Raw genomic sequence first — 24,830 nt, forward strand, 5'->3', positions numbered from 1 at the left:
GTTAGGGTCTCTCCGTCTCTCCCCGGGGACGCGCGCGATGGCCTTTTATATATATATATATATGTATAAAATTCTCTGCTTCGCATCGCGAGTCGCCGTCGACAGCCTCGAGCGAGACAGAGACAGAGAGTCCGCGATTAATAGGATGACGCACACTCCGAGCCGATGTATCGGCTCGTGTTGTGCGCGCGAGGCGAGATCGAAGACTTCGTCGCGTAATCCTTCGTCGCGCGAAAGTGTATACAATAGTTGCGCGACGAACGTTTTCCTCATCTCTTCTCGCGTTGACGAGACGCGAGATTGTTTCAGAAGGCGAGAGAGAGAGAGAAAACGATAAGCGCTTCCAGCTGGAAGCGCGAATCACCGACGACGCTCTCTCCGATTCTCTAAATTTCGCGTTTTAGGATCGAAAAAGTATCGACTCGAGAAAAGACAAACAAATTAAAAACCTCGGCGTCAACCTGCTGCCTTTTGCGCGCAAAGAGAGAGAGAGAGAGAGAGAGAGAGAGAGAGAGAGAGAGAATCAATCTCATTCGTGATTTACATCCCCCTTGGCTGCGGTCAACGCTACAAACAGGTCGATGCGCGTGTTTAATACCATCTTCATTTTTCATTAGATCCGAAACGAAAATGGTGAAACATACTTATGTAGCGCGCTGTCTCTCGACCGCGCGCAGCCCTTTAACGGACTGCTCAAATCTGCGATCACATGACGCCTCTGTTTGCGATAAACGTCATCCTCGTAATTGGATAAGAACGACTGGTCCACACGCGAGAAAGAGAGAGACGGGACGAGGAAGGGGAAGGGGAGAGCTCGCAGAGGTGCGACGCGCAACTCGGGGCGAAATCGAACGCGTGGCGAAGAAGGCTTTCCCTCTCTCTCTCGTACAGAGAGAATTGACCGATTGATCTCTCAAAAAGTTTCCCCAAAATCAATTGTCGTTTCAACACACACGATCTCACGTAAGTGTGTGTATATGTAGCAAACGCGGTGATTTGTATCGCGAGAGAAGCGCACGTGAGAGCGCGATTCCCTCTCGTGCGCTTGTTGACAAGCGTCGCCGTTGGGCTTGCAATTTTTGATCGGATAGAAAAATCAAAAGTCAGGTGCAACGAGTAAAAGAATAAACAAAAAACAAATTATTCGCGGTTCGTCGACGTTGATCAAGGTCCGGTGACCTTGAGATATCGATCCGATCGACGGACGCACTTCGCGTGTGCGTTTTCCGAATTCGCGATCGTCCGCACAAGCGGACCTTGATCGACAGGTTTTCCCCCTCTCTCTCTCTTTCTCTCAATCGCACACACGTGTGCACATTGCTTCGTTTTGTTTTTTTTTTTGACGCAAGACGATTCGACGATCGCATTCGCTCGGTTCGCGAACCAGCCACGCTATCGGGCGCGCGCGCGCGCGCGGTTAAGTGTTAGCTTCAATGTTCGATCTAACGGTTTAAATTACATCCGTGCGAATCGCGCCGTTCGAGATCACACGCCCGGTGTGTCTCACCTGCGATATTGCAATTCGAGCAACAACAATGAAGCGTGCGTTACACAATTGCTCGCGTTCTCGCCCGATCGCGCGTGAGCGCACAAACACACACACACAAACGCTTTCCTCCCTCGCGCGACGCGTGCGTAACAACACACGTACATCCGCGAGCGTCGAATTTGACGTCGTCGGTGTAGACTACAAAGGCGAGAGGCGCGTGAAGAATTACATAATTTTTTTCCTCCTCTCCTCCGTAGCTTGCTAATTGTCGAACTTTCGCGCTGTGAGATTCAATTCGCACGACGCGACGCAACCCGACCAAGGGTTTCTCGTCACTTCAGCGGAGCTCAGACGTCTTTTTTTTTATCGCTTAACGAACCGTAAAAATCGACGTTCTAAAAGTTTCTCTCGCTTTTTGTCCGACGATCTTCGGGCGAATCGCGCGAACAACGCGCCGCGGAGAGCTTTTCGCAAGAACTCTCTGTCTTTTTCGCGCCGTTAAGAAAAAACTATCTGGAAGCTGCGATATATAAATTTTCCGACGAGAGAGCGGTTATCAATTTTTCTCTCACCGTTGACACAACCGGCCGCGATACAAACACAAATAAATCGTTTGATACGCGCGCGTGTGTGTGTGTGTGTGTGTGTCGTCGTCGATTTTCGTTTGGACGTTGGAATCCCGAAGAAAAACTTTGCAAACGGAATCGCGCGCGCGAGATTAAACGATATGTATCGATATCAATTCGATCATCGGTCGCGCACATAAATTGACCGGTCGCGCGCGCGACTTTCTTCGTTTTAATACGGTGTTGCGCACACACACACACACACACACACACATTCTTGGACTTTCCTGAAACAATCGATGTCTCATTTCGTTGTACAACATCACACAGTGTGTTCGCGCGCGATGTCGCACCTCGGCATAATAAAACACTCTACAACTTGCTTTCCACCCAAGCTTTTATGAGTCATCAGCCCTTTCTTAGGCTCGCTCTCTCGTCGCCTTGTGGCGACGCGAATCTCGCTATCACAACGCCCGTTTCTCTGTCGTTCATTGACTTTAACGATTATTCGAGATGATGCTCGCTGCGACGAGAGCACCGTTCTATCGATACGAGTCGTTAAAACACACACAAACATACACACATACACACACAGACACTAGTTCCTAGGGAGAGTTAACGTTGAAATATACGACCACGCCGCATAAAATCGTTATAAGAAATTTGTCGGAGAAAGTGTTACAGGGAGAAAGAGAAAACTGTCTCTAGATTACAAACTGACCTCGTTAAACTATTTCAATGAGGCGATACGACAAAAGAACGCGCGCGCGCGCACATACACAACACACGCTTTCATTTTTGCGATATGTATCCCGTACATTACAAACTCTTCGATAAATTATTTCATGCGCGCGAATGACGACAATTAAGGAGATCGTTAGCCGAGTCGGATGATGAATTAGTTATCCGTGTCGCGCGCGTGTAGAACTTTTGCGCAGACACACATGTACAAAAGTTTGCTCGTTCGAACGAACGAAATACACGTTCGATTATTTTCGCTCTCCCCGTGTTTTCGGCGAATCGATCTCTTCGAGACCACCTGTCCACATCTCCGCGTGTCCTCGACGACGAAGCGCTCAACACCTGTTCGCCTAAAAAAAAAGAAAGAAAAGAACTGTAAAGACCAGTGTGTGTTATTGCGCTCGCATACATTATCGACGATGCGCGCTTGTAAATTTTATGATTGCTTGGGGTTGCAATCGCGTTTTCAAAACAACGTACCCCCGTGTATTTTTCTCAAAAGAAAAAAACGCGATGCGTTTGCGCGCGAACTTGATTTTAATTAACAATTACGCGTAAGTTTCTTTTTCGTCGTGAGACTTAGCGAGACTGTTTCTTATTAACACCGAGCGTTATATTATTGTACGCGCGCGATGACACGTTCCCGCAGTTAATTAAAAACAATAAGTCCGTCGAACCTCCGCGTTTAATTAAACATCGATCAAAAAACTTGACGACAAAAACACGTTCTCTCTCTCTCTCTCTCTCTCTCTCTCTCTCTCTCTCGTTTTAATTTAATTCAAGACGCGTAAGAGCGTGAAAAAAAAAAACATTTAATTGAGGGAACGTATAAATATGTTAATTAAAACAGCAACTTCTGAACCGTCGAATCCTAATTGCGGTCTCTTCCTTTTCTCGTTACAGAGCTGGAACTCGGTACGCAATGCGTCGTCGAGATGACGGGGCAACAAACCATCCTGCAGCATCCCACGACGATGGACAAGATTGATCGGTGAGCAAATGGTCGATCCTTCTTCCGGCTCGCGCAATATTTCATTGCGTTCTCCTCCCCCTTCCCAGGCGAAATGGTCACCACACAACAACGGCGCGGTTCGTTGCCTGAAAACAACACATTGGCATATCTCGGACGGACAGAGACGCTTGTCTCTCTCCCGAGGCGATACGTGTGCAAAAAGAAAAAACAAAAGCGAGATAAATGCAAGAGTAGCTAAACTCGAGTAGCGGAATCGCCTCGAGTGATACTTTTTGAAGAAGAGTAACGGGGAGTCCGGGAAGTTTTCCACCAGAGACCGTTAACCGTCAAAGGCGTTCACGTCGATTGATAACGTCGGAAGCGTGCGTTCGCGCCATTAACCAGATAATTAAAGCACACAGTCTTATCGCGTTTTTTTTTTCTGATAATGTCGTCGTCGTCGTTGTTGTCTCGACAACTCGATACAGTCTCGAAAAATAACGTAAAATAACAAAATTTCTATCGCTTGCGTTCGATTTTTTCTTTTCATTCATTCTCGCGACGACGACTCGGGAAGAGAAGCGGCGCGACGACGAAAAAAAAAAAAACCAGCTGTTCGAAATGCGCGAACGAACAAAGTTCGAGAAGATGGCATTTTTTATGCACAGATATATCGCGTAGGAGTATCGAACTTGGAAGTTCGAGCCTACTTTTTTTTTTTTTTTCGCGCGCTGCGTAAACGGGCGCGCAACAAATGTGACGGTCGCGACGTTTTTACAAGTGTGTTACACGATCGATGAAATGTCACGCTATTTTTACAACACGACGACTCGCGATATATAGCTGTATCGTCTTACGTGTACAAGAGAAAACTCGCGGTTTTTATTCCACACACACACACGGTCGCGGATTTTTATTTGTTTCAGAATGATGTGAACGGCGCGTTGTGTATCGCGGATCGATAAAAGGTCGCGAAAGGTACGCGCGTGTGTGTGTGTGTGTTACATATTCACGCGCATACAAACGTGAAAAAATCGCTTACGCGTTTTATCGATAAGTTCCCTCCAAGGTTCTTGTGTGTCTATCCGCGCGCGCGATTATCAATCCGCGCGTGTATTGATTCCGCGCGCGGATTACGCGACGAGACGGAAAGCCTCTCTGGGGAGAAGAGGGTGCCAATGAATGAACAAACACACACACACATATATATATATATATGTATATACATACATGTGTAAGCGAAGAGACTTCGGTTGAGTTTTACCAACAAAGCGCCTTAGTTTACGCGCGAATGGTTTCACGAAGAGAATCGTCCAATTATGCAATAAAGTCTCGGCGACGTGCTTTTCTCATTCACAAGCGCGCGCTTTCCTCCTCCGTCTCTTTGAGAGAATCGGAGCCCCGCGCTTGCGAAACAATATTGGTTTCCTTCTTCGACGTCGTGACGTGTTGGTAAATGTAATCCCTCGGAACGCGTAATCCCGGAAGTTTCGTTTCAACGGGGGGCTGGCTCTCTCGGTGTGTATAAGCCGAGCGCGCGTTTCATTGTTTAACTTCTGCAAACACCTGGAAATGGAAAAAAAAATTCTCAAGTTTATATATACGCCGTCCCGTTTATTACACAACTGTCAACCGCAATAAATGTCATGCGCGTGTGTGTGTGTGTGTGTGTGAAAAACGGCGCGAGTCGCAAATGAAATTTTATTTACTTCCAATGCCGATCGCGTTTTCACACACGCGCGAGCTAATCCAATTGCTATTAGGTCGGTTCACGAACCAATCGCACGACTGGATCGCAACGGGCGGTCTCTCTAATGTGTGTACGCAAATTATTATGCGCGCGTTCACCCACGCGCGTCAGAAACGCACGCAACGACGGGAGAAGCGCTCTCTCTCGCCCGGTTTACACTCGAGAGATTATTTCCCAGGAAAACGATTTATTAACGGGTGTGTGCGATTGCGCAGGTGCGCAATTATCAGGACACGCGGATGAGAACGTGTCCTGTCACATCTCGTTACCCCCGGACGAGAAAGCGCGAATAATCGCGGACACGCATAACGCATCGGCGTGACACGACGTTACGTCGACGTTTCTTTTCTGTAAAAGCGAAAATCTGCGATCGCCGTGTTGTAAAACAAACACGCGCGCGTTTTTTTTAACAAAACAAATTCGCGGAAGATTTTAAAATCGCGCAGACACTTCTTCGTCGCCGGACGTTTTTGCTATCCGCGACAATGCGAAACCGTCCGGTTTTCCACACACGTCGTCGTCGTCGTCGTCGTTTTATTGACACGCACGCGTGAGGAACCTGTGTGTGTGTGTGCAACTTTCATGTTGCAAGAGGCGGGACGCGCGCGAGCGTGACCGCCGCCGCTTCGGGAAAACGCGCGCGGGAAAATCAGCGAAAACGACTCCCATCGGCGTTTCCGCGAGCGCAACAACACATACGTTCGTACGCGTTTTCAGGATATTATTCGATTTTGGTTGGTGTCGGCGGTATATCGCCGACACCGATCGCGTACACACAGAAAAATGCATACTGTATCAAGTATATAATAAGTTTATATATCCGCAAATATATTATAAGATCTTTGTAAGTATTTAATTTACTCAAAATACACTCTAAATCTTAGTAAATTTGTATTTTGAGTAAATTAAATACTTACGAAAATCTTATAATATATTTGCGGATATATAAACTTATTATATACTTGATACAGTATGCATTTTTCTGTGTGTACAATTCAAACAACGTGTGTGTTGCTATTTATACACTTCTCTCTCTCTCTCTCTCTCTCTCTCTCTCTCTCTCTTGAAAAAGTTACCGCAAACAGAGCCTGGGTATTTTGTTAAACCGCACGCGAACACACAAATTTTCAAGCGCGTTGTACACCCGCCGGCATTCGCGCCACGCGATATGGAAGATAAGAAGTTTGGTTTTTTTTTTTTTTTTCCCCCCCGGATAACTTCTCTCTCCCTCTCTTGTCGTCTATTCGGATGTGTAGTCTCTTTGTGAGTCATCGACGTCCGTTGCCACGAAGGAAGAGAAGAAATCGTCGGCGGTTTTTGCGCGGCGGCGAGATGTTGCGCCACCACCACCACCACCGCCTCGTTTCTCTCACGTCAACGAGGCGGCGTATCATCCCCGAGGAATCTCGTACATCACGTTTCTCAACCGCGCCTTCTTTCAGCTTGTTCCTCATTCAGCGATGTTCGATGCTCCGTTCGGGGATCCGAGTCGTAAATTAATTATCTTAGAGATATAACAAGCGCGTATCAGCTTCTTCGGTGAAAAAAGTCGGAACGACACTCGATTCGCACGTCCGACGACAATTCTTCATTCAGGAAACAACACAACGTTGTGTTCTCAGGAAAATTCGCGGGAGAAGACGAATAAAAGTATATCTCTACGTATATCTTGTATCTGTGTCACCAAAAAAAAAACGTTACGTTTTTTCTCTTATTATATTAGATCCTTAAATTTTGTTTTTCCGCGCGTCTCGTTCCGAATGACGGACGAGACGAATCTTGGGCGGTGTCGCGGGCACCGCCGATGTCAATAATGTCGTCTTTATTGCCGCAAAGGCGGGGAGAGACTCTCGGGAGCCGCAAAGTGTCTCCTCCGGAATCGTCTCCACGCGCCGTCGTCCGTCACGCCACGTTGTTGTAAAACCCGAGCAATAAAGGACCTTCCGCGCGGGACTCGTGCCAGCATTCTCGATCTCCTCGTTCTTCTCTGAAAAAAACGCGTAAAAAAAGGTCAGGCCCGGGCGTTTCGACTTGGTCGCTCGTCGCGATGATCGTTAACCCCGTTTGAATTCGTCAATTTTCTGTTTTTTCTCCCCCTCTCCCGTATCCCGTTACAAAATCATCCGCCCGTAACCCGATCGTTAGGCGGATTGGTCGACGCGAATTCGATTCGGACTTTGGAGCGCGGAAATGAAACGGAATGACGAAATTTGACGGGGGAGGGTCAAGAAAGTTTTTTTTCCGAGCGAGAGCGCGCGGCTTTAATCCAATACGAAATTACGACGACGTGGCGTCCGGAGGAAAAAGAGAGTGTCAATACAACCGATCGTTACTTTACAAGTACATCCAGCCGTGCGCGATCGTACGGCCGGGTAATCAGACGTGGGATGAGTCATTAACGTGTCGAAAGAGCACGAGAGAGAGAGAGAGAGAGAAAGAGAAGAGAAGAGAAGAGAGAGAGAGAGAGAGAGAGAGAAAGAGACGACACGATCGATCAGTCCCCATCCCCGGAGCCGAGGACACCAGGCTCGTGCCGCTGCTCGTCCGAGAGAGGAGAGACTCTATATAGCGGAGAGGATTGCCGCGCACTTAACACGCGTGTCAAGTACTCCGCGAGAGAAAGGATAGAGAAGAGGACAGGAACTTGAAAAATGGAACAGGCTCTGCGCCCTGAAGAAAACTAATACACACACACACACACGTGTGTGGTGTACACGTACACCAATGCGCGACTCTCCTCGTCTCGTGTCGCGCGCTTTCCTTCTCTTTCTTCCTTCCGTCGTCGTCTATTGTCTTCGTGATCTCGCCTCCGCGTTGTGTCTTTATCCCGCTATTATCCACCAAGTTTCTTCTATAGGAAAAAAGAAAGCCAAAGTGCTTGGTTTAGACCTCAGGATCTCTCACCCGTCTTCATTTTCCTGGAGATTATTTCCGACGACGACATTTTCTCCGCTTCATTTGCTCCTGGGTTTAGCAAAAACAAAAAAGCTCTCGTTAAGATAATACAAATTTTACCGTAATTTGCGTTGTTTTGCGTGTGTGTGTGTGTCGCGTGATATTAAAAAGCGGGTGTAACACAATTCACGCACGTTGATCGCAACCGAGAACTTTAAATCACAGGGGAAGTCAATAACATTCGATAGTCTGTGCGCACCCACACACACACACACACACACATAGAATCTCGGTGCTTTCTTGTGGGCAGTGATATTTTTTTTTCTGCAAATAATTGGCACTTGCAGGCCAAGTTAAATTGGCCGGCGAGTCGATATCGCGTGGCCGATTAAAAACCTCGCCTCTCGAGTGGCGCAATTTGCGCGCACAGGTTGCTTTCACCGCACCTGTTCGAGGAGGGTGCAGCCAGCGATGTGTGATCGCGATCTCGTACCATCGTCCGCCCGCGTGTTACGCATTATTGCGGATTACTACGCGCGGATTTCTTCCACCCCCGTTCGTTTTTCGCGCGTTTCTTTCGAGGAAATAAAAAAAAAACCTCGCCCGTTATCTCTCACGCCCCGGGCATCTCATGCGTGACACACATGCGGAAGTTGTCGCGCGTTAAGTGGCAACAACAATCGGAAATGCGACCGCGTGTGTGTACAATATAATACTAATCGCGTATAATAATCGCGCGCGTCTCGCAAGCGCGGCGTGCTTCACGCTCGATTTTACTCGATTCTTGTTTGCCGGAGAAATAAACACACACACACGTCTTGCACGCAGCGCAGCTGTACGCGACCGGTTGCATTTGAGAATGCACGCAATGCGCCGGTCGTTACGACAAATGACAGAGAAAACGATCGCAAATAATCCCCGTCGGAAGTTAAACGGTTCAGGATTTCTTTCTCCTCTTGACGCGTCGTTGCTTGAGGCAACCTCCTCTCTCCGGGCGAGGAGAAAGAAACAAACGAGATTTCTATTGCGCTTGCAAAACGCAAAATTTTGTCGGGGAAGTCCGGAAAGAATTCGCGCCGAAGATGATGACACAAAAGTCAAGGAAATCGATGACGCGCCCAGGATCATCATCGCGCAACGCGAGCCGCACCGCCGCCCGAAGGGGGGAACAGACGCGCGCGCGGGTAATCGTCGCGAATGAAAAAAATGGTAATCGTCGTGCGAGATTTTTTTTTTTTTTTTACCGGATCGGTCACGCTCGATCTACTTTCAAACACATTAACCGACGAAAAAAAAAAAAAAAAGGACGTGTCCTCGTTCAGTTTTCACAAAGCTTCGCCAGCTTCGATTACGGCTCTTCTATTGTGGATTGACATAAATTGAAATCGATTTACTCTACAACGCAGATGTACACGTACATATATATATATATATATATTATATAGTCGTGCAAAACAAAGCGATTAGAAATCCTATGTCGGAGATATCTATAGATAAGCTTCGCGCCCGCGCGCGCGCGTGATATCTACGGACCTCGCGATGCGACTTAATTAATTGTTTCTCGATCACGCGCGCGCGCGAGTAGTTACTTAGGTTTCGCGCGAGCAAAGAAGAAAGCGCGCACAAAATTGCAAGCGCAGCAGCTTCGCCGACCGTTTAGGCGAATTCTGTTCGGTTAAGCACGCGGGAGTTATTTTCGTTTCCTCGGGTCCCGTTAAAGCGAGAAAGTCTTTTCAGCCGCGGAAAACGGCCGAATAACTTGACGCTGTGAATACGCCCTCCCATCTTTCCTCCCGACGTTGTACAACCCGACTACGTGTGGCGTGCGGGGAAAAGCCTCCGGCTCGGCTAAAGATCGCGCGCGGGCTGGTGAATTCGCGAACAAAGAACGGCGCGAGCTTTTCATACGCGAAGAGAAAGAACTCTCTCCCGCCGTTCTTTATAGATCATACCATTACCGCCACTTTTATTCCCTCTCTCGGGCGCGCGATTCTCTTCCGCGGTCTTTTAAACCTCAACCCGCACACACACACACACACATGTACGTGACAGTCGATCGCGTCACAAGAGACGTCTCGACTACTGTAGAGAGTGTAAATAAAAATTCTCGATACGTGGCGTACACAGCAAATTAACGACCAAGTGTCGCTTTGAAACGAAAAAAAAAACGACACGATTCTTCGCGAAACTTCGCGAGATCGTTGTGAATAAATGAAAGACGAATCAAAAGCCACAGGCTGAAAATGTTGTCTTTTCTCTCTCTCTCTCTCTCTCTCTCTCTGTCTCTCTTCGTTCGGAATTAGAGATCCTATCCCTGCTCGCGCGAGAAGACCCGATAACGCGGACGACGTCGTCCTGATGATGTTTCCTCCTCCTCGTCGCGATCGGCGACCGTCCGCCGGCAAATCCTTTAATATCACGAGATCAAGGGTGCAGCTCGGATTTCATCCGCGCGAGAAGTGTAATCCCAGTTCACGAGCTCCGAAAGGAAGGACTTTAATAAAAACTGGAAAAAATGGCGAAATTGACGAGCTTATTTTAACGCGAGATAATAATTCTTCCCTTCCGAAAAGAAGAAGGAACATATATTTTTTTTTTTCTCTCTCTCACCCCCGTCGCTTTGCGGCGGTCTCTTTGCCGTATTTACGGAAATTCCGCGCGTGACGGTGCAACTCGATTTCACAGTTCGAAGAAAAAAAAAGAGGGTCTTTCGGGATTTACAACCCACATTAACGCGTGATGTATGCGCGCGCGCGCGCGCGTGCGGGGAAAAGAATTTAATTTTCTCCTATTCTTCTTTTTTTGCGCCCGTACGTCAACCGCGTAATGAAAAGAGTCTTTATTAAGTCAGATTTGAATTCTTTAAAATATGCATAATGCAGACGTGCGCGCTTAGCTTCTCGCCGCATTTTCGAGCTCGCACTTTTCAACTTGGCCGCACGAAGCGCGGCTCTTTCCTATTCTAAAACCGTACCGCAATTAGCTCTGAATTTTTCATCGACTACTTTACGTAACGCGCGTAACGTAACACGGCTTGTTTCTTTTTTTTTTTTTTAAACTCGCGATTATCGTACCTTCAGATCGCCGCTGGATAACGACGACGACGACGACGACGCGCGTCTCACTTCGCGTTGATCTCTACACGAAAATTTCAGATAAAAAATTGATCGAAGGACGCGAAGCCGCGGGCGTACATACGCGATTAAATATATGATGCGCAATATATAGCGCGGGTTTGCTTCCCCGCGCCGATTGCTCTTTGCATTGTTTAGTAACGTGCAATAACCCAGGTATTATCCGACTGTGTGTACACGGGTCTTTCTCTCGCTATACACAATTGTTCCGCGATATTCAGACGGTAGAGCGAAAGAGAAAGAGAGAGAGAGAGAGAGTTTGTCGTCTATCGACCGATAAAAAAAAAAAAAAAAAAAACACTCAATGCCGATCGAACGAAGTCAAAGAGTCTTCGGAGATTCGCGTCGGAAGAGAGAAACGTTTTCTGGCTTCAGTTTCTCTCTCTCGAAATAATAGACGCGCGATCGAACGCGCTCGCACGCGCTTATCATTATACAATTTGCGATCATATATCTCTCGAGTGGTTCCGAGGCGAGAGTTACCGTAAAGGACGCGCGAGGAGTCGGGGGCCATTAATGGAAAGTAGAACGTCCCGGTTGCGCGCGCGCGAGAGGTAAAACTGTGTGTGCAACGATAAGACCGAGGTTCTCTCGCTATACACACGTCCCGCAGGACAAGAGAATTTATTCCAGGCCGAAGAATTTCAACGTGAATCGCGGCTATGTGGGTCGGGGCTTTTTCGAGAGAAAGAGAGAGAGAGAGAGAGAAGTTTCGCCGGGGCGAATTATACAAACGGCGGCGCTTTTCTCGGCGCAGAATTTACATCGGCGCTCGCTTTTCCTCGCCTCGGATTTTTCCCGTTTACCTTATGCATGCACATGCCCCCCTCCGTCTACGTGCTTGTCGAATGCCGCAACCGTCCGCTATGTGTGTAACTCTTACGCAAGATTCGCGAATCGCGTCTTCTTCTCTAGCGTCTCTTCTTTGGCGTCGAAATTCGCGCGCGACGAACGCGCGATTTGCACAAATTTTCGCTGAAACTTGCGCCCGAAACGAGAATGTGTCGTCGGAAAAAGACACGCGGGCAAAAAAAAAAAAAAGAGCTCGGCATTTTTTTTATCAGTCACCGCATCGTGTGTCGCAAAAGGATTAACCGGTTCGCGTGGCGGCGAACCATATGGTGAAAATTTTACGACCTGCGTGTGACGTACCCACGCGAAGATCGATATGTCGTGCGGCTCACGTCGAAAAAAAAAAAAAAAAACGATATTCGGACGGGATTGCGTTCCGCAGTTTGTCGCTGTCGAAAGCCAGCGGGGATGACGAAATTCCGTTGAACGTTTCCAGACAACCTGGAAACCTCCCGCGGAGGTCACGGCACCGAGCGCGCGGCCTGACCTGCTTGCAGAGTTCGATCAGATGAGACGAGCGAGCGTTAACCATCACGGGGGGGGTCGCGTTGCTTTCAACGTGCTGACCGCCGCCGCCGACGAGCCGCATAGCCTCGCGTGACGAAGGCCACCTGAAAACGAAGAGAACGGCGCGTTATATACAGAGCTGTGTGTGTGAAAACGTAATCTCGAAACGGTAACATATATATTGGTCGTCACGCGACGACCGGCTTCTTCTTCTGCTCTACCTTCAATTAAGAGGCGCCTATCGAGCGGCCGCCGTCGCCGCAACCGCATCCACCTTTTTGCACACAAGTCGCCGGCGTTCTTCGTTGCGTCGCATCATCGACGCGCGAGTGTTATCCGCCGCACATTCAACGCGGCGCATTTGTGACTGACAGTGTGATTCACGTAATTTATCGCGCGCTCGATTTGTCATCTTGGGTTTTTTTTTTTCTTATTTTTTTCGATTTTTTCGCGATCTCGGCGCGATAATAATTCTCTCCCTTAAAAACACGAAGTAACACACTCGAAGCAACGTAACAAAATTTGTTTCAAGAGAAGTCTGCTCTGATTGCCGTTTTATTAATTATACCGCTCTGATTGCTTGTTTGTTGATTGCTAATTAATATATTATCGAAATAACGAACGTCGCGTTTCTGTGTGTACGCGTTTCTCGTTATTTATGAAATCCGTCTCGAAATCTGTGCGCATTTGCACATTTATCGCGCGTGAGTCATAAAGCGAGCGTTCGATCGATGAGCGCGGGATCATTTATTTGTCCTCGCGTCGCTGGCGCGAGAAATTACCAGCGTTTATTAACACAAGAGCAGCCGTCGCGGAGCACGCGCGCAAATCCTTATCAAATCACGGTTTTATCGGGCCTTACCTACGGTTTATCGAGCCCGGTTTGTCGAATGTGTTTGCGTAGGTGAGTTTTGCGAGACAAAGAAGAAGATACGAAGATACGACGTGAAACTCTTCTACTCGTCGACGAATTTTTCGCTCTCGCGCGATTTTTTCTATTTTTCTTATCATCCGAACAAACTTTTGCGAAACCCCTATAAATACGCAATATGCGTCACATATTATTTATTTTTAAAAAACCAAAAAAAAAAAAAAAAAATAGGAAACGAAGATAAGAAACGTAAAGACACGTTTCTCTCAGATATCCATCGACTCGCGAGAGAGCGAACGTTCAAGTTCGTCTTCTCGCTCCTCCTCTCGGGGATAACCGGATGATTTGAAATGAGAGCTTGACGGAAAATCGATGGAGAGAAGAACGCGTGACGGCTATCCGTGTGATCAGAGGTCGCCTCGATAACGCAGAAAATAGTCACTATTGACGTTCGAGACGGAAAAGGAACTATATAATTTTTTTTTTTATTTCTGACATTTTTTGATACGCGCCAGCGTTTTTGATACGCGCGCGCGCAACCCACTTCTTCGTCCTTCTTCCTAATGGCGATTGTATAATTACCTTCTTTATATATATATTTATATATATTTATATATATATTTATATTACCTTCTTTATATATATATATATATACATCATGTTGTGTTGCAGAAACAAACCGAAGACATTTGCCTTCGATCACTGCTTCTACTCTCTGGATCCCAGCGTGGACAATTTCGCGAGTCAGGATGTCGTTTTCGACGCCTTGGGTCGTGATATTCTGGACAATGCGTTTCAGGGTTACAACGCTTGTATATTCGCCTACGGACAAACCGGTACGTACAAAACTCCCCCAGGTATTATATAAACGTACTACCGCTTTGGAGTCCTACTATTACAACAACAACAAACAACAACAATAACAATAACAAGTCTTACAATTAGTTGTTGGAGTTGTCGTCGCTCGCCGGCGAGATTCGAGAGATTTCCTTGGATTTCAAGCTTAGTAACGCAACGTGGCGGCTAAGGGTAGTTAGTCGCACGAGCAAAAGCGTAATGCGGCAAATAACGCAATTAGTCGGTCGGATCGTCACCGATACGTCGCTACGGTTGATTTTCCGCGGGACGGCGCACATTGATCCGCAAGGCTCATGAAGGCGCCTCCTCCTCCTCCTCCTCCTCCTCCACCCGTCGGACGACGCAACAATAACACGTGCTTCCTGCAAACAGAAAAGAAGTCGCGATAAAAGAGGAGATGAAATTGCGAGATTAATTGCGCTATCGAATTTCGTTTCTTTTTTGTACAAAAAAAAAAGAAAAAAAAAAGTAAATGAATGTAATTTAAAACCAATTGCCAAAGAAAATGCGGATGTTATCTTTTGTTTGGTTTTCGAATTATCTCGGAAACGGGAGATTTTATTGAGAGGATAAAAATCTCGAGGGATATATTCTATTTGCAAGAGAAAACAAACACCATTGATCTTTTAAGCGCTCAAAGAGCGCTTTATCGCGAAAGGTGGCAAAAGGAGAGGATTTTAATGTGTCACTTTCTCGTGTGCGCGCCCTTGCAGGCTCCGGGAAGTCTTACACGATGATGGGGAGCGGCGACAACAAAGGGATAATACCGCGATTGTGCGACAATCTCTTCGACATGATAGCGAAACAACAGAGTTCCGAGCTCACGTACAAGGTCGAGGTGTCGTATATGGAGATCTACAACGAGAAGGTGCACGATCTCCTGGACCCGAAGCCGAACAAGCAATCGCTCAAAGTCAGGGAGCACAATGTTCTGGGGCCTTACGTGGACGGGCTCAGCCAATTGGCGGTCACTTCGTTCCAGGTGGTTAAACTCTCCCGCTTTCTCTCGAACGATTTCTAATGATTTTTTTTTTTTTTGTTTGTTTGTTTTGTCGACGATTTTCACCGACGATTTTTTTTTTTCTGATCTAACAAACATTTCCGACCCCGCAGGACATTGACAATCTCATGACGGAAGGCAACAAGTCGCGAACGGTCGCGGCGACGAACATGAATTCCGAGAGCTCCCGTTCGCACGCCGTATTCTCGGTGATCCTCACGCAAACGCTGACGGATTCGAAGAGCGGGGTCAGCGGGGAGAAAGTCTCGCGAATGAGCCTGGTGGATCTGGCCGGGAGCGAAAGGGCTGTGAAAACTGGAGCGGTGGGCGATAGACTTAAAGAAGGAAGCAATATTAACAAGTAAACGACACACTTTCGAGTTTCTCTCTAAAGTCTCTCTATCTCTCTCTCTTGCTCTCTGTTTTTCCGATAACGCGCGGAGGCAATTTAATTCAAGCGGTCGATTCCCGCAGGTCCCTAACGACGTTGGGTCTAGTCATTTCGAAGTTGGCGGATCAGAACTCCGCCAACAACAAGAAGAAGGACAACTTCGTGCCGTATCGAGATTCTGTCCTCACGTGGCTCCTGAAGGTGCGAATTCTTGAAATAAACGTACTTCTGTTTGTCTCAAGAAGAAGACGCACTGCGCACGCATACGATATCTTTGAAATTTCCAGGACAATCTTGGCGGCAACAGCAAAACCGTCATGGTGGCGACCATATCGCCGGCCGCCGATAATTACGAGGAAACGCTATCGACGCTCCGATACGCCGACAGAGCGAAGAGGATAGTCAATCACGCTATCGTCAACGAGGATCCAAACGCCAGGATTATTCGCGAGCTCCGACAGGAGGTCGAGACGCTGAAGGAGATGTTGTTGCACGCCACGGTAAGTGCGAGCTCTATTTTTTTTTTTTTGTCTCTCCCCCGCTCACATTCGAGTATAATTATAGCTACGGGGGAAGAAAAAAATAGATATCTTGATTTGTGTCTATCTCGCGTGGGCTCTCAGGGTTCGATACTCGGACAACAGCGCACGGACATCACGGAGAAGCTGTCGGAATCGGAGCGGCTGATGAAGGAGATGTCGCAGACGTGGGAGGAGAAGCTGGTTAAGACCGAGCGACTGCAGCACGAGCGGCAGCAGGCTCTGGAGAAGATGGGGATAAGCGTGCAGGCGTCCGGTATCCAGGTGGAGAAAAACAAATACTACTTGGTGAATCTGAACGACGATCCAAGTTTGAACGAGTTGTTGGTGTACTATCTCAAGGTACACATCATATCGCTCGTTGTGTTTGCCGTGTCTCTCTCTAACTTAATATTTGCGCACGGCAAATCTCTTCTCTCGAAAGATAAATTGTTTCCTCTTCTCGAGATTCCCGAGAATAGTTTTTTTTTTCTCTCTCGGAGAAAAAACTGGAACTGGAGCAATCATTGAGTTGATTGCGCGAAGAAGAGACTTATACACTTGGACTCGAACTTCGATTCGTAACGTTTTGGTTTTAGGAGAGGACACTTGTGGGCGGCCGTTCGGCCAAAACGGAACAAGATATTCAGCTTCACGGCTTGGGCATACTGCCGGAACATTGCGTTATCACGATAGAGGAGTCAGGCCTATACATGACACCGCTGAACGGTGCCCGTTGTTTCGTAAACGGCACCCAAGTTGTTGACAAGACTCTTCTTCAGCACGGGGACCGAATCGTTTGGGGAAATCATCACTTCTTCCGAGTGAATTGTCCGAGAAGCGCGACAGGTAGAGGATCAGAGATTATTTTCAAGAAATAATCGGAATCGAATGTAACGCGGGATTATTGTTGACCGTTGATTTTTCTTTTGTGTCCGCAGCGATCAACAGCGAGCCGCAAACTCCCGCTCAAAATATCGACTACAACTTCGCCAGAGAGGAGCTCATGCTGAATGAACTTTCGAACGATCCGATTCAGAGAGCCATTGCGAGACTGGAAAAGCAGCACGAGGAAGACAAGCAGGTAATAAGAAGCTTGTCTTGTGGTTTAGCTACTTTGACAATGTTCGTCGGAACAAAGGTTTGTTGTACGGTATCGTTTTTGTCTCTTTTGAAGGTCGCGCTTGAGAAGCAGAGGCAGGAGTACGAACGGCAGTTTCAACAACTGCGCAACATACTATCTCCCTCTACGCCGTATTCACCTTACGTCCCGTACGATCCTCTGAGAGGTAGTCAAAGCGGAAAGCTGCCGGCTTGCACGCCCACGACGCAAATGCGCGTCGAGAAGTGGGCGCAGGAACGGGACGAGATGTTCAAGCGGAGTTTAGGTCAATTAAAGACGGATATTTTAAAAGCCAATGCGTTAGTACAAGAGGCCAATGTCCTCGCGGAGGAGATGGGCAAACAGACGAAGTTTAGCGTCACGCTCCAAATTCCTCCGAATAATCTAAGTCCGAATAGGAAGGTAAAAAAAATTAACGAGAAATTTAAATAATTTTACTTTTTCACGTCGTAGATAAAATAAATTTTGTTTACATCACGTAGAACTTCTTGCAAAAATTTATGTAACAAACTCAATTGATTTTATTCTCGATTTGAATTTTATTTAATTATACTTGCCTGTGTTTTTTCGTTATCGCATTTTTATATTGATTTTATAATTGATCGCGCACATTTATTCCGATTTTTTAATTTTCTTGTACACATTTGTTTTTGGTTTGGTTAATTTTGTTTTGTTTGTTTTTTTTTTTTTTTTACGCACTCTTCGATATGTAGAGTGTATTTTTTCAGCGGGGCGCGTTTGTCAGCGAACCCGCGATTTTAGTGAAGAGAACGAACATGGGGAGTCAAGTGTGGTCCATGGAAAAACTAGAAAATAAGTTAGTTGATATGCGAGATATGTACGAGGAACGGAAGGATCCTCACAATTGTCAGCGGTTACCTACGATTAAGGTAATATAACGGGGCATCTATATATCTGTATACGTCAATTGCGTTATTTTAAAAAATTCGCGCGTTCAAAACAAGTAACGCTTGCAACAATTGCTTTGCAGGACGAATTGCCAGGAAAAACGCAAGACCCGTTCTACGAATCCCAGGAGAATCACAATCTTATCGGCGTTGCAAATATTTTCTTAGAAGTGCTATTTCACGACGTACGATTAGATTATCACACGCCAATTATTAGTCAGCAGGGTGAGGTCGCTGGTCGACTGCAGGTCGAGATAAGTCGCATATCCGGACAGTTTCCACAGGATCGAATCTGCGAGGCCGCCTCGGAATCCTCGACGGACTCGAACTCGTCCTCCGAACTGGACGACTACTCGGGCGGATCCAGTCACATCACCTGCCGCGTTACGATAAAACAGGCAACCGGTTTACCGCTCTCGTTGAGCCATTTCGTATTCTGTCAGTATATGTTTTGGGGCCACCCAGAACCCATAGTGGTTCCGCCTATGGTGAATCCGGAGTTGCCCAATTCGAATTGTATCGCTGGACAGAGAGACTCGTTGGCGTTTAAGTTCGATCACACGAAGGACTTCACTGTACCCATTACGGAAGAGTTCATGGAACACGCTGCCGGTAAGAATTTATTTGCTGTTTTCTGTGTGTTGTATTTTAATGAGATTGTTCTTACGTATGTTCACGTTTTTTTTTTGTTTTTTGCAGAAGGAGCGTTGAGTATAGAGGTCTGGGGCCATCGTAGCGCGGGTTTCTCACGCAGCAAACCCGGATGGGAAGTGGAACAACAACAACTGGCAAAAGCTAGGTCGCTCGCTGATCGATGGTCAGAGTTAACGAGAAAGATCGAATTATGGGTGGAGATACAAGAGCTTAACGAGCAGGGCGAATACGCGCCCGTTGAAGTTACAGTGAAGCAAGACAAGCGACAGAAAGATAAACAAGACACGTACACAGGTAAGAGCAATTGTGATGTGTTTGCGAAGCAATTCTCGGAGATCGTTCGCACATCCGTTGTTGTTGTTGTTGTTTCAGGAGGCACTTACCAACTTCGACAAGGTCAGCAACGTCGGATACAAGTCCGAGTGAAACCAGTACAAAATTCCGGAACCTTACCGATCATCTGCCAATCTATATTAAATATAACCGTCGGAAGCGTGATCGTACGGGCACAATATCAACCGCCATTAGACAGCTATCAGGACGAAGACTTGACTATATTGAGAGACAAGTGGAGCGACGCTCTGATGAGGAGAAGACAGTATCTCGATCAGCAGATTCAAAAACTCATTAATAAACAAGGTAACGTGGTCTAACACCGACAATACCAGCTTCTTTTGTATATGTATATACTCTAACGTTCACATTCGCTTCGCGTGTTTTTTTTCACAGATAAAACGGAACAGGATATAGAGCGAGAACAAAGTCTCGTGGATCAGTGGGTCAGTCTAACCGAGGAGCGGAACGCCGTTTTAGTTCCCGCAGCGGGCTCGGGTATTCCCGGTGCTCCCGCCGATTGGACTCCTCCTCCAGGAATGGAACCTCACATCCCTGTGTTGTTTCTCGATCTCAATGGTATTGCAAAAAAACAATATTTTCTCAATAACCCACTAAAGTTTATATCGTGTGTTAACGTCAATCCTCCTGATTGAACATTGCGTAGCTGATGATCTCTCAACGCATCAATCGGGAGAGGAAGTCTCAGTGTCGGGACTGAATTCGATCTTGCCTAAGGAACACGGCAACAAGTTTTATAATTTACCGATCATTAAGCACCTGGAGAAAGACGTGTGCGCCATCGCTGCTTGGGATTCGAGTATACACGACAACATACATCTCAATAAAGTGACAGATGGTAGTCAATTGTTCCTTTTTTTTTTTGTTTTTGTTATACAATCAAGCGAATAATTTCCATTCCATAACGTACTATACTTTTTGTTTTCAGCGAACGAGAGAATATTTCTAATCCTGAAGACAACCGTTCGACTGTCGCATCCGGCGCCGATGGATCTCGTGCTGCGCAAGAGATTGGCTCTGAACATCTACAAGAGACAAAGCATAACGGACAGAATTTTCAAGAGAATCGTTCTGCGAACCGACTGCCTGACGCAAACCGGTGTCACTTACGAGGTGGTTTCCAACATACCAAAGGCGAGCGAGGAGTTGGAGGATCGCGAGAGCTTAGCACAAATCGCTGCCAGCGGAGAGGATAACAGTTTATGCGACGGAGAAACTTACATAGGTAAAACATCACACGAGATCCAGACTTTTGTGATCTTTGAGAAACTTAACGGGGATCTCTCGTGTAATTAATTTTATTTTATTTATTCCCGCGTAGAGAAATACACTCGCGGCGTGTCCGCTGTCGAAAGTATATTGACGTTAGATCGATTACGCCAAAGCGTAGCTGTGAAAGAATTGTTACAAGCACAAGGTCAACCACTGATGCGCAAGACTGCAAGTGTTCCAAACTTCTCGCAGGTATTTTATATTATTGCGACATCCTGTACGCGCTCCTACTATAGACTTTTGCTACATTCTTCGACACGTGTTGGATCGTTTTGTTTCGCACTTTTCTTGTATAATTGTTTTTCAATGCAATCCTTCGACTTGAACAAAATGTGTTTTGCGTCACGTGGCAAAAACGCAAATTTCACACAAAATCGTTTCAGATAATGAGATTCGATACATCAATGGACTCGTTGAATGTCACTCGTTCGGAAAGCGTGACAGATCTCAACACGGAAATAAACGGTCTGCCACTTCCGCGACGCGCGTCCATCGGCCACGCGAGAAACGACGAGAACTTTATATCCGCACCGCCAAAGCCGTTTGGAATCGGTAAGCATGTGAATAGTTTTTTTTTGTTTTCTTTTTTTTTATCCAGTCGAGATTTTTATCAACTGATCGAATTATTCTAATATTATACATAGATCTATAGATACATGATTCTATGATTTCTTAATTTTGCGTATGCATATCTATGCACACATTTTTAATTAATTATTAGATCTCTTTCGCTAATCAATCATCATTGAGCTAAACTTGTGAGATGATCCTTCTTCATATATATAGCGCGATACATTACGCTCGCAAGTACACACGAGTTGTTTATGAAATCATAGAAAGCGAAATGTCGTACGCATACAATAACACAACTTTCCCGCTCATCCGTGTGAAACATGCATTCATTCATTCATGCGCATCATCCATAAATTATTCGTCGTGAGATCCGTTTCATGTTGAGCACAGAGGATACGGTTCTTTCTATTGAGATGTAGTGTGTGCAACACATTGCGAATAGAATAATATTCAAGAGATAAAATTCGAAAAGAGATCGGTTTGTATATTTCTGTGGAAATGCTGCGTAGAATTAGAAACGGAATATTTCCAACAGAAAAAAAAAAAAAATTGTGTTTGACAGCGGATTTGTTATTTTTTACACGAAAAGTTTTTTCCTTAACCTTCAACTCTGTGTTACATGCAAATTTTATTGAATGCAACATTTTTATTTTTCTTTTCGCTTAAGTCACTACATTCAAGTTTTTCAATTTATTAATGCTTACATCAAATTCTCAACAGCATCGTGTTTAGGGACTTTTAGTCTTAGATCAAATTTTTTTTCTATTTCTGTTGAAATCCCACTTTTTTTTCCACTCACTGCCTTGATTCGCTTTCTTGAGATTTATTGAATTAAAAAAAAAAGAAAAAACAAATTAATTAAAAGTTTGGTTCTTGAAATGTGGCTTATGCAGTGTGTATCTCGATATTTCACTCTGGCTATGACGGTCACTTTTCACACTCTAGTGTTTCAATTTCTATAGTCTCTCCACCATTAATATCTCGCCGATGTTCGACATAGAGAACGCGTTTTGATTTTATTTGATAAAGAAAAAGCGCGTCTCTCGTGTCGTAATTACAAAAATTCATATCATCAACCACACACATTAGCATATACCCTTTATACATGTCTGTAATTTTTGTTTTCTTTGATACTCTCTCACACATGCAAACTGTATAAAGATTAAAAACTATCTTGTGAAATATGTATAAAAAAATAATTATGTAAAAGATTACTGACATTATAAAAAGGGTACTGCTTGTCATCCCAAAATAATTCACAAGCTCATAACTTGAGAAAAAAAAAAAAAATATTCGGTAACTTCAATTTCTATTGTTACTACACTGGAACTTTATTATTCGATTCTAGCTTTTGTCATATTGTTATGTCACCAAGCTATGTTCAACTTGACGATTCACATGACTTAACTGCAAACGTGTTCCCCACTGATATACATGTAAAAATATATAATTTTTTTTTAAACAAATCATTGGACAACAAAGAGAAAGAGAGACAGAGAGAAAAAGAGAGATAGATAGATAGATAGAAAGAAAGTTGAGCATGGTAAAGAAAAAAAAATCTATTTTCTCAGATCTGCCTCAGTATCTTAGCGGCTACATTTAAGCGTGCTCCACCACTTATTATTATACGATGAATAAAACACTAACGAACAATTTCAATAATGAATTCTACAGCAAAATTGTATTGAGTATAAGACTGTAATTAATGTATGCAATTAATCTGTTCCTCTGTTTAACACTACGTCTCTACTACTTCTACAACTATTTCGGCCCACGCAAGGCTCCATTCTGAACTCAGGTAAAATGGAGTCTTGATTTGATATTTTAATTGACGCCACACAGTGGCAGTGACAATTAGTATACATATGTCTCGTGAGTGGTTGAGTCTGTTTGTCAATTTTTTTGAATTTTTTTTTTCTTTTTTCTTTTCGTTGCGAAGTTCGCCTTAGCACAATCAGAGATACGTTATTTGTGATAGTAATGTTCAGAACGGGAATGCGTTTTTTGATACGGTCAGTATGTATTTTTCGTAAAGCGTCATTTATATATTACAACCCTCCGGCTCGGTTTAGTTGGCTCAAAAAGAGAGACTCAAGCGTCATTATTCCGAGCAGAAACTAATTTAGAGATTGCTGATCTTTCAGTTGAATGCAAATTTTTGTTTTCGTTGCGTGGAACGTTATGTTTCAATCTTCGGTTGTTTTAGTTTTGCATGCGAATGCATCTCTTGTGTGCCTAGCACATCAGCAAGTTTGTTTATTATGAGTCGTTTTTTCTTACACTTTATGTGAGACATGTTGTTACTATTCACAGTTTCGTAAAAAAAAACGTGTGAACTCAAACATCCATACGAGAGCAATCGTATATTTTATATACATGTTATCCTGTCGTTGCACCGTTTATATTGCAATATACCAGAAAAAGTCATCGCATAGAAATCATTTTCATTTCCACACAAACCTATGTTCATGATTCGTATTGATGTGATCAAAATCTTGCTTCTCATGTGAGTGTTCCAACAAGATGATTTCTATAATGATATCCCTGATAAGATTTGTTAAATGCACGCGAGTTTTGTTGCATTTAACAAATAAAAGATATATATACACATATATATATATATAACATATATATATACATATGTAAGTACTCGAAGATTGAAATATTGCAATTAAACATGTTCATTACGCAAACACCGCGCAATGTTTCAATCTTCATTACACGTGAATGTGTTGTTGAGCAATACTCTATATAGACAGAGTAGAAAGTTTTATTGTGATACATATGTGTACATAAATATATTTTTTATATAGTTAAACGATACGTCGGATTGGGAGGATTATTCTGTTAAAAATAATTCGGTTAACAAAATCTGTTGCTAAAAAGCATATAATATTTTGTATACGTTTGCGCATTTATGTTTTCAAATATATTACCAGAATATATTTGCAGAATAACCTTCTTACTCTCGCGAAGCAAAAAAAAATAAAAAGGATGAATGAATGATTAAAAATCGATACTTCACACATTTCGAACGAATTTACTCAACATGATTAAATGATATAATGCCCCGTTCTTTTTCTCGTTTTTCTTAAAAGAGACGTAGTTTAAAGTCAGGGATACGTTTTTGTTACAAGTTGCAAAAATAATAATCGTAGACAAAACTCTTGTGCAAAATACAACAAGTTTTGAATCTTAGAGTGTGTGCATGGCATTTATTAATTTGAATATAGTACAGCATGTAATGTCGTGGTGAAAATTATGTGGTTCATATATAATATAGTACAGTGTGTGAAAATACCACGAAAAAATTTCAAACAATCATCGTAACCGCTAGTTACAACAAAAGTTACTCATCACCTTCGACTTTAAACTAATCTCACATCTAAGAATCCGATGTTGAATTCACTGCGCACGCGTCA

At 44.8% G+C, this 24,830-nt stretch overlaps 1 protein-coding gene and 2 long non-coding RNA genes across 9 annotated transcripts in view; 1 reads left to right on the plus strand and 2 right to left on the minus strand.

The window, feature by feature from the left end:
- Positions 1 to 24,830, plus strand: part of LOC109858210 (kinesin-like protein KIF13A) — a 35,898-nt gene that overhangs the window by 416 nt on the left and 10,652 nt on the right. For 3 of the 6 annotated variants that reach the window (XM_020435270.1, XM_020435267.1, XM_020435265.1), the window contains exons 2-21: positions 3,700 to 3,787; positions 14,430 to 14,593; positions 15,329 to 15,597; positions 15,729 to 15,976; positions 16,090 to 16,207; positions 16,294 to 16,506; positions 16,630 to 16,887; positions 17,124 to 17,373; positions 17,466 to 17,608; positions 17,702 to 18,049; positions 18,361 to 18,537; positions 18,639 to 19,167; positions 19,255 to 19,503; positions 19,582 to 19,848; positions 19,939 to 20,121; positions 20,210 to 20,401; positions 20,492 to 20,788; positions 20,885 to 21,027; positions 21,219 to 21,387; positions 23,189 to 23,206. In XM_020435270.1, the coding sequence (XP_020290859.1) occupies positions 3,700 to 3,787; positions 14,430 to 14,593; positions 15,329 to 15,597; positions 15,729 to 15,976; positions 16,090 to 16,207; positions 16,294 to 16,506; positions 16,630 to 16,887; positions 17,124 to 17,373; positions 17,466 to 17,608; positions 17,702 to 18,049; positions 18,361 to 18,537; positions 18,639 to 19,167; positions 19,255 to 19,503; positions 19,582 to 19,848; positions 19,939 to 20,121; positions 20,210 to 20,401; positions 20,492 to 20,788; positions 20,885 to 21,027; positions 21,219 to 21,387; positions 23,189 to 23,206 (4,323 nt within the window). The remainder of the gene's footprint in view (positions 1 to 3,699; positions 3,788 to 14,429; positions 14,594 to 15,328; positions 15,598 to 15,728; positions 15,977 to 16,089; positions 16,208 to 16,293; positions 16,507 to 16,629; positions 16,888 to 17,123; positions 17,374 to 17,465; positions 17,609 to 17,701; positions 18,050 to 18,360; positions 18,538 to 18,638; positions 19,168 to 19,254; positions 19,504 to 19,581; positions 19,849 to 19,938; positions 20,122 to 20,209; positions 20,402 to 20,491; positions 20,789 to 20,884; positions 21,028 to 21,218; positions 21,388 to 23,188; positions 23,207 to 24,830) is intronic. The other 3 variants (XM_020435268.1, XM_020435269.1, XM_020435266.1) reach the window with 2 other exon arrangements.
- LOC109858219 lies at positions 1,292 to 12,907 on the minus strand. 2 transcript variants are annotated; one of them, XR_002250592.1, is made up of 4 exons: positions 12,867 to 12,907; positions 4,979 to 5,314; positions 3,659 to 3,894; positions 1,292 to 3,146 (listed from the first exon to the last, which is right to left on the minus strand). It is a non-coding gene; the product is annotated as an uncharacterized LOC109858219 (long non-coding RNA). The 2 variants fall into 2 exon arrangements; XR_002250591.1 differs by lacking the exon at positions 12,867 to 12,907 and having other exon boundaries at positions 4,979 to 5,385.
- Positions 14,489 to 24,830, minus strand: part of LOC109858220 — a 48,218-nt gene continuing 37,876 nt past the window's right edge. The window contains exons 2-3 of the long non-coding RNA XR_002250593.1: positions 14,697 to 14,977; positions 14,489 to 14,579 (exon numbers count right to left, since the gene is read on the minus strand). This is a non-coding gene — a long non-coding RNA (uncharacterized LOC109858220). The remainder of the gene's footprint in view (positions 14,580 to 14,696; positions 14,978 to 24,830) is intronic.

The sequence above is a fragment of the Pseudomyrmex gracilis genome, unplaced genomic scaffold, assembly GCF_002006095.1.
Source record: "Pseudomyrmex gracilis isolate BER0280 unplaced genomic scaffold, ASM200609v1 scaffold_192, whole genome shotgun sequence".
NCBI lineage: Eukaryota > Metazoa > Arthropoda > Insecta > Hymenoptera > Formicidae > Pseudomyrmex > Pseudomyrmex gracilis.